The 8778-nt window shown below is 39.0% G+C and overlaps 1 protein-coding gene across 4 annotated transcripts; it reads left to right on the forward strand.

The window, feature by feature from the left end:
- The first annotated feature begins 800 nt into the window (after window positions 1-800).
- On the forward strand, window positions 801-5973 carry RPS24 (ribosomal protein S24). Of its 4 annotated transcripts, XM_010077376.1 has the most exons (7): window positions 801-862; window positions 1206-1415; window positions 1883-1993; window positions 2116-2118; window positions 2869-2886; window positions 5048-5083; window positions 5771-5973. In XM_010077376.1, exons 1-5 carry the CDS (start codon window positions 830-832, stop codon window positions 2872-2874), a joined length of 363 nt encoding a protein of 120 aa, XP_010075678.1. In that variant the 5' UTR covers window positions 801-829; the 3' UTR covers window positions 2875-2886; window positions 5048-5083; window positions 5771-5973. The 4 variants fall into 4 exon arrangements, with proteins under 4 accessions (XP_010075678.1, XP_010075694.1, XP_010075686.1 ...); XM_010077392.1 differs by lacking the exon at window positions 2869-2886; XM_010077384.1 differs by lacking the exon at window positions 2116-2118.
- The last annotated feature ends 2805 nt before the right edge of the window (window positions 5974-8778 follow it).

Raw genomic sequence — 8778 nt, forward strand, 5'->3', positions numbered from 1 at the left:
TTCTAGCTCGCTGCCAGGGAGGCCGCAGTCAAGATGGTGAGGTCTGGGGCTGGATCAGCGGCATTCTGTCCCGCCCTGCCGCCATCCTGCCCCTGTGAGGCTTCTGAGCTGCTGTGCTCTGGTGGGCTGGCCTGCCCGTAGCGGTCTGTGGGGGTTTGGGGAAAGAGAGAGGGGGGCTTCTTCCCCTTTTTTAAGCTGGAGCTCCTGCGGCCTGGCCGGGGCCTGTCGGTGCTGGTTGGCAGCGGCGAGCTCCTGCGTGTGGGCCGGGGCATGTGCCTGGCTTGCTGTGTCGCCTTGCTGCTGGTAGGTAAGAGCAGTCCTGGGCTTTGAGAGTAACGCGGCGGCGTCCTTCAGACGTTGAAGGGGCGGTGTAGATCATTCTTCTCTGTTAGTGTTGTGGCTGTTTCTGAACCCATTAATGATACAGTAGTGTATAAGGTTTTTTTTTTAAGGAAACTTCTGCACTAAGGAAATGGTAACATAGAAGTTTGTTAATTAAACTTCAGTTGTAGTGTTATAGCATTTGGGTTTGTAATCCATGTGTGTTGTTAAAAGCTGCTTCAGATTTTCAGAATGGTAGAGGTAGATAGGTTGATGTGTTGTTCAACACTGGGGATGAGTGTGAGTTTTTCAGTGTAGTTTTTAGAGGTGTTTTCTATAGCCTAGGATCAGTCCGCTTAGGTTGTGAGCTCACTGGCAGAGCCTGAGACTACTGGCTTTTGCTGTATTGTGCATTGTTAGGTCTAAATTGTATGTGTGGCTACTGTTTTGTTTTACTTTGCATCTTCTCTTGCAGAATGACACAGTAACTATCAGAACCAGGAAGTTCATGACAAACAGACTGCTTCAGCGCAAGCAGATGGTAAAAGAATATGGACAATTGCCTTTATTTTTCAGTTTTTGGGTTGCAGGTGGTTTTGAGACACTATAAGTAAGGAGCCCTTAAAACCTCCAGAGTTGTTCTTATCAAGGGTTCTTATGGGTTTAAATGTCTTAATGCATGTTGAAGGCAAATCTTGATGGTGAGGTAATGAGCTGTTTTGTCTTTTGAATCAGGAAACTTTTGTTTCAAATTAGTAACACTTTCTCCTGCTAAGGTGGGTTAGTTTAAGTGTTAAGCACATGGTGGGACTACAGTATCTGGCTGTTGTACTGGATATTGACCTTTTCTTGTTCTTATACAACTTGTAAAAATTCCTTCTTAGGTGATTGATGTTCTTCATCCTGGGAAGGCCACAGTCCCCAAAACAGAAATCAGGGAAAAGCTGGCAAAAATGTACAAGACAACCCCTGATGTAATTTTCGTCTTTGGGTTCAGAACTCATTTTGGTGGTGGCAAGACGACAGGTTTTGGCATGATCTATGATTCTCTGGACTATGCAAAGAAAAATGAACCAAAGCACAGGCTTGCCAGGGTATGTTGCTTTCTGGTAACTTGAAAAGAATTAGAATGGATTTTGAACTATGTACTGTTTCATGATTTACATGTATGAAAGCTAAAGTTTTCTAAAAGTACTGTTGGTGTACTCAGAGTTATATAAGAAATCTTAAAATAGTATCGGCTGGCATCTGCATTGGCAAAATAGGGTAGTTTTTTTAGTATTTATTACAGGGGAATTGCAAAGGCAAAATTGATGTTACCAGTGACATTTGTCGGTAATAGATAACTAACGACTGTTAAAGGTTTTGAAGAAGCATAAGAGATGAGACTGATATGTGCACTACTTTAGTGCTTATATTCTGTCTTGAATCATTCATTAACTAGTGAACTTCTGTCACTACTAAACTAATATTTCAAATTTAAATAGTATTAGTAAAACTTAAATTCAGAAGTTACTGTCTGAAATAATGTTGCATACAACTGTTAACTGTTTTTTAATAGCATGGCTTGTATGAAAAGAAGAAGACTTCTAGGAAGCAGCGAAAGGAGCGTAAGAACAGAATGAAGAAAGTCAGGGGCACAGCCAAGGCAAATGTTGGTGCTGGCAAGAAGGTAGGATGAGAATATCTGTAAGCTAGAGTGAGCATGTTGCTTTTGAAATGTTGATTAGAAATTCTTCAACAGAATAACATTATTTTTCTTCCATTTCTTTCACCTGTTCTACTGGATAACAGAAGGTAATCTGTATGTGTTGTATAGCTTCTTACCAGCTCAGTAGCTTAGTTTTGCTCCTCACTGCTGCACACTTAGCTGATAAAATGTGAAAATGCTTCTGAAATAATTGTTTCTTACATGTCACTTAAACAAAAGTTAAATTTCCATAAATCTAACAGTATTGCTCTAATGTCATAACTCAGCTTTGCAATATATAAATTAAATATTCCTGACACTTATTACTCAGACTACTTAAATATCTAATGCTTACTCCACTGAGTTAGTGTTATTTATGGTGTTATTTATAGAGGAGATTTTGTTATGGATGTGTGGTATTGCAGGCAGTGAGGACAGCGTGTAAATAGAAACAAGGTAGAATGCCTTCTTTATCCTGGGTTTAAGTGACTGATTCCCAAGATAGTGGGGATTTTTTCTCCTTGTGGGAGCTTCCTGTGCTGTGGCTGGAACCTGATTCAAGCTTGTCAGGTGTACAGCTTGAGGGGAGACAGAGTTCCCCTTATCGTTAAACAAAAAACCTCGCAAAAACTGAGGAATAGCCTGGGTGTGAAGACAGTCATCTTCTTTATCAGCTTTTGGTCCTCTGAAAAATAGTGAGTAAGCTGTGTATCTAAGTGTTCTTTTTTCATGTGTTTTAACAGGGAAGATAGGTCGATGCATTTTCACTTAGGTCTGTAGCTGTTAAAGTGCTTTGACATCTTGAACTTTAGTAATCTTCACTTTTGCTTTTTTCTGCTTTCTTGGAACTCCATCAGAAATGAAGTATCTAGCAGGTACTGAAAGTGAGCATGGATGTGGTGACTGAATTTATACATCACTGAAACACATGTCCATCTTTTCAGTTGAAGCACTGTACTGCCTTGCATGCATGTTTGTTTTAAACTTGCTTCGGCCCTCTAAGAAAGACTTCAGATAACTATGTAATGGACTTTATTCTGTAGAACTTAAAAATCAAATTTGGCTAATAGTGAACAAGATTCTTGAAACTAGTGAAGCAACACTAAAATAAGGAATTCCAAATGAGAAGAAATCAAAGAAACTCTGCTGTTGATTTGAGGCGTTGGTTCAGAACACCTCAGGTTCTGACTCAGTAGTACAGTGCAATTGCATGTGTAACTTGACCTTTGTGTGAAAGTAGTTGTGCATCTTTATGAAAATTAAGTCACATCACAGCTTTGTGCATTTGAGATGGTGGTTGGAAATGACACAGTTGTCAGCATTAAGCTGTATTTAACTATTGCCCTGCAGTATTCCAAGTTGAGACACAAAGCACAGTGTTTGCTTTGTGAAATCAGATTCTTCACAGTTCTTGGTATTGTTGGATGGAAATAAGCCAGTGTTGCTGTGAACTACTAGATCAGTTCTGGAGCCCTTTTCCTTTCTGCTTTAATGCTGTTTTAATAACCCAAGTCCTATGATTGTTTACAGTATAACAGCACAAATTAGCATTTGGTATAGTAGTAACACTAACATGCACCCTCTTGTGAATGTCAAGGGAGTCATTTAGTGTTGCACTGATACCAGTGGTATGGACAGACTTCTTCCCTTCAAGAATTTTGCACTTGAAGGTAGCTATTATTGAGTGTTAATACAAAATGGTTAAATGACTGTCACTTGAATTACTAAAGCTGTCCAGTTCATAGAAATTCTCTTAAAGCATGTAAACACTTTAGAAATTAAGACCAGGATTGTGTGCTGTGATAGTTACGTGGCAGATGTGACTTCTTTATCAAGTGCTTCTAAAACTAGCATGCAATTTCATTAGTAGGCAAACTGAGTTTTGGATTAGATGTCGTCTTGATGTCTTTTAGAATGATCTGTTAGTTGATAAGTACGCATGGGTTAGATCTTGTTTGTTCACCAGTTGTGTTTATCTTTGTGTCATCACATTAGACGTATAAGCCAAAGAAAAACTAACTTATGTGCTTTCTGGAAAACTTGGTTGAGAAGAGTTCTGTGGTCTATCACAGAAAAAAGCTTGTGGAGTACACTCGTGTCTTAAAGCTTTGTCTTGAAAGATGCATGTTTAAACATGATGATGCGGTGTGCTTCAACATCCTTTATCACAGCCATGAGGGGGGAAATATTTAACAGGAGTCCTGGAATCTGTTTTGGAGTCCACCTACATAGTCTGTGAAAGTGGTTTATCTCAGAAATGTGAAAGCACTTGATTCTGGGACATCTTCAGGCAAGTCTGTATTGTTCTAAGACTTATGTACCATGTAGTCATGAAAACTGTTAAGGTGGTGAATCATACGTGAATAGTTCTCCTTGAACTTTTAAGTCAGACAGCAACTGTGCTGATGTCTGACTGTTAAAAGTTTTCTTGGGTGCTTCCTTTACATTCTCGCTCCTTCAGAATTCCCATTCTGTTTTCCCTGGAGTTTCAAGAGAAGCATTTTAAACTAGTTTGTATAAAGTATTTTAATATATTCTGTTGCTCTATATTTAGCTGAGCTTGCATAAAAGTTTGCAACAAGTAGATGTAGATGCCCCTCACCTAGTGTTTTTACATTCAGAGTAAATGCAAAAAAAACCCACGCTACCTTCTAATGTTAGAACTGTAGCTGTGACAGCCTTTGACATGGGGGGCCTTCCAAACAGAAATGTGTTTTTAAAAAACTTGACCAGACAGAAGTGTGTATAGATAGGCACTGTAAGCCATTGTAGCCTGTAGGTGTAATTGAACATGCGCTTGCATTCTGAGTATTACTTAAGCTCTGAAGAGCTGCTGTTGGGTCCCATTTGAGTTGGAGGCAGTGCGTGGGATCTAAGTCTTCAGTCTCTCCAGTAGTCAGAATTTTTAAGTTTTCCTGTCTCACTGTGGTAATTAAAAAAAGCATATTGTGAGTGTCAGTAAAAAGCCTCAGAGCTCTATCTTTTACAGTACTAGAACTTTGGTAAAACTATTCTCTTATGCTTTTTCTTTTTCAGTAAACAAACATACTTCAGATGGAAAATGGATAACAGGTATGACTTGAGAATGTTTTGTAAGGGTAGATATTCAGTAGCCTGTAGTCATTACGATGGCGTAGGTCTGATGTTGATCTATGCAGAGACCATGGTACTTGTGCTGATACAGGCTGAGTACAAGAGTTTAAGAATAGGAACAACTGTGGTGCTTACTATTGAGTTGGTAATTTATGTGACTTCCACTTACATGAAATACCTGATTAGTATAAAGACTGAAATAATAAATCAAGCAGTTCAGATTTACTGTTGCTAAAACAGTCTTACTGTAAACAAGGCTTACATTGGTCCCTTTGTAGGTAATATCTCTGCTGCAGAAACATAAGTGAGTTGTATGTGCTGTGTGCAGTAACTGTTGCAGACAAAACTCTGGGTTTATTACAAATGGTCTGAATGACTCAAAGCAACCTAAACAGTCTGTCTGGGAGTTGATGCAGCAAGTATAATGCCTTCAACAGAAAGCTGTTAAAGCAGCTGTAACTTGTTGAGCTCTTTTACAGAAATGGTGTAATCTAGGCTCTCATTTATTCCCATGACAGTACTGTGAAATTTTGAACCTCATGTTCTTCTAAGAAAGGCACTGTGGTTCATCTGGCTTGTTTGGGAAACAGTTTTTCAGGCTGCATAAAGGTATGAGTATAGAAATTGTTTTAATCATGTGACACTGATCCGTCTTTTCCTTTACAGACTACATTATTCTGTGAAGAAGTGTAGAAAGAAATATTCTGGAAAGAAGCTGCTCATCTGGCTTTAACATCAAATAAACACTGTCAATAAAATGCTGGTTTGCCCTTTAGTTTTGATTTGAAAGCTACCATTTTTGTAAAGTTTGAGAAATTAAAGATTGGTGCATTGTTTGCACTGTATTAAAGTCTTTTCATAATTAAACAGCTCTTGTTTTGAGTATCAATCTGACGTGAATCAGAGCTTTCTATGGATCGCAGTATAACCTAATTCCAAGCAGGCAGTATTAGTTCATGGAGGTAGGTGTGCGTTTGTCATCTGGTGTTCAAACTGCTGTTTGGAAAATCCTTTTAAGATGTTCTTGTTTGACTGCCTGTTTTATATAGACCTGTAGAATATAGCTGAAGGGAGAACAAAACATCTAGACAGATAATCAGAGCTGCCTACTTCCTTGGTTCAGTTTTTTGCGAATGGAGTCAGGTGTGACTTGTCTTTTCTTCCTGAGTTGTCAGGACAGGCTGTGGGGTCTGTCTCTGTTCTGCAAACTGTGCAGTACACCCTTAATGTTTCATCTGGTTTAAAGGAGTCATTTAAGATTGGATTAGAGACTGGATGAGGCATGTGATATGCTAGAAGTGTGGGCATTCTGGTGCAGCTGTTGTGAACAGCAAGCAAAATAGAAGTTTTATACTCTAGGACTGAAACAGACTGGGCAGCTCTAGCAGCCATGCTGATGAAGGTTCTGACTTCAATCTTATCCAAGCAGAGTATTTTTAAATTGTGCTACCTTTGTACTGAGGCAGCAGATTGCAACACAAGTAAGGCATTTTTAGTGTTTGAGGGGAAGACCTGCAGCCCTAGAGTTGTTGAAGTGGATGGATACTGTTGTCATAATAACTTCCATACAAGATCTGGTAAGTACAGATAAAGCACTTAATGCCTCTTCTAGTACCTTCAGTCTGAGTCTTGGAGTAGTGGGGTTGCTGTTGTCTGCATTCAGCAGCATAGCTCTCTTAGCTGTGCAGTAAGTCTCATGCTACCTCATGCTACAGTGTTTCTGCTGTTACTGAGGTTGGTAACTGGGATTAGTAGGCAGTTGCCCTGGTGAAAGGATAGGTACTCTAGTTTCTTCTAAATTTAGGTGAACTAGTGATGTTAGACCAAGGGGATGGTGAAACAGAGTAATCACTTCTAAAGTAATAGTTTTGATTCTGCAGTCCTGTGGAAGTTAAAAGCCTTTTTTACTTGGCAGAGAGACTTGAAGAGATAGGTACCTCTTGGATGTTCTTCCCAAAGGGTGTAAGTATGTTAAATTCTGAAGAATTGTGAGAGGCATATTAAAACTGGGATTTGTGTTGCTCCTTCCAGTATGTGCACTGAACTCAGTCTGTAGGTACATTTTGAATAGGTGACAGTAAATTTCTGACAACTGAAAAGTTTGCAAGGGACATGGAGCAAACCACATGCACATAAGACTTAAAGTTAGAACCTGAACCTGTTTTAAAGGTAATACTTGCAGTAAACTGTTTCTGTATATGATGTTAAACATCAAAAGAGAGGAGTCATGGTATTAAATATAATTATACAATCACTAGGCAGTAGTGTGAACATGGCAGTACAAACACAAGGAAGACTTGTATAGCAATTTTTCATAAAATAGGCTGAAAGGAACCTGAATTGTCCCTTGCCAAAGAAGTCAACTCCTTTGAAAATATGCATTAAAAATAGTTGTGTTTAGGATATGAGGCTTGTGATATAAAAAAGTTATATTTTTGTTTCACTGGTTCTTTGACTTGAATGGAGGCTATCTGTTTCAGTGAAGACCATACAGTTAGTGTTTTTCAAATGTTTACTGCTTTAAAATTCCAGAGTACTGGTGCAAATTCTAATTGCTCTTTTCAGAATCCTCCATACCTTAGTTTTAAGCAATCAAAGCATCTGTAAATAAATGCTAGCATAATGACGTATGTGTCTTGCATAGTCTTGATGTTTTGACTGTGCATAAACAGTACTGTTATAGGGGGCATGTGCCTTTTGAAGCAGAACGTAGTTCTGGAGTTGGAGTACCAAACGTTCCCTTCTCAGTTTTGTAATGCCTGACATGCATTTGTGAGGTACAGAAGCTTTTTGAAGCAGATGGACTGAAATAAGCTGTCATATTGCTTGGTGCCATAATTTGGTATTTGATGCCCCATTTTGATTTAAGATTGAGAGCAAAAAATACCTAGTGATTCCATAGAACAATTGCCTCGTTCCTTGTTGCATGGTTAGGTTATAACCACATATCCATAAGCTGTACTCTTGTTTTGCAAAAGGAGGCATTAAGCACAAAAAATGGGGAAGGGGACGAAATGATATTAAGTGATGTAGAATTAACTGATCAAATCACCCTATCTGGGGTTTCTCCACTGTTCTGCAGCATTCTGTGTTGATGTGGCTATCCTTTTCTCCTATCGTTACACTTGGAAAATGACAGGCAACTGAGTAGCAGCCATCTGAAATGTTGGTGCTTCCAGTCTGGACATATAAACAGCTCTTCATGTTTCTGTTCTGCCAAAGTTTTGCTTTTGTACGCTACAGTTTAAGCAATGTGTAGTGGATGTTCTGTAATTCAGAGTTTACCGCACTTTTTATGCTGTGAAGTGACTTCAGGTTAATCCCCTTTCCTGTGGGAGGCAAAACTAATTAAGTGGAAAGCACTGATGAACAGCAATCCTCATTTCTTGTGGTACTGTGCACTGAAGGTACACTTTAATTTCCTGCTGATTTTTGGCACTTCCCATCATCTATAGGTAGTGGTTTCTGTCACTGCTGCCTGCTTTTAGACTGGCGTGGCCCTCATTTCAATATCTCAAGTAGTCTATCTATTTGATTACCACTCTGGAGCCCAGGTTAGACTGCAAAGAATTTCTGGAGAAGGAGCTTCTAAATTAATCTCTTGATGAGTAATCTCAAATTGATATACATGGAGAGACTTTTAACTCTTTACTATTTTCAAAGGCTAGGACTTG

This window comes from Pterocles gutturalis, unplaced genomic scaffold (genome assembly GCF_000699245.1).
Source record: "Pterocles gutturalis isolate BGI_N339 unplaced genomic scaffold, ASM69924v1 scaffold896, whole genome shotgun sequence".
In the NCBI taxonomy this organism is placed as follows: domain Eukaryota; kingdom Metazoa; phylum Chordata; class Aves; order Pterocliformes; family Pteroclidae; genus Pterocles; species Pterocles gutturalis.

What these genes read in the sequence shown, in the direction of transcription:
- RPS24 (XM_010077376.1), top strand. Translation starts at nt 830, where the DNA reads ATGACAAACAGACTGCTTCAGCGCAAGCAGATG. An exon ending in TGCTTCAGCGCAAGCAGATG is followed by an intron (nt 863 to 1,205) that starts GTAAAAGAATAT and finishes ATTCCTTCTTAG; the next exon opens with GTGATTGATGTTCTTCATCC. An exon ending in CAAAGCACAGGCTTGCCAGG is followed by an intron (nt 1,416 to 1,882) that starts GTATGTTGCTTT and finishes GTTTTTTAATAG; the next exon opens with CATGGCTTGTATGAAAAGAA.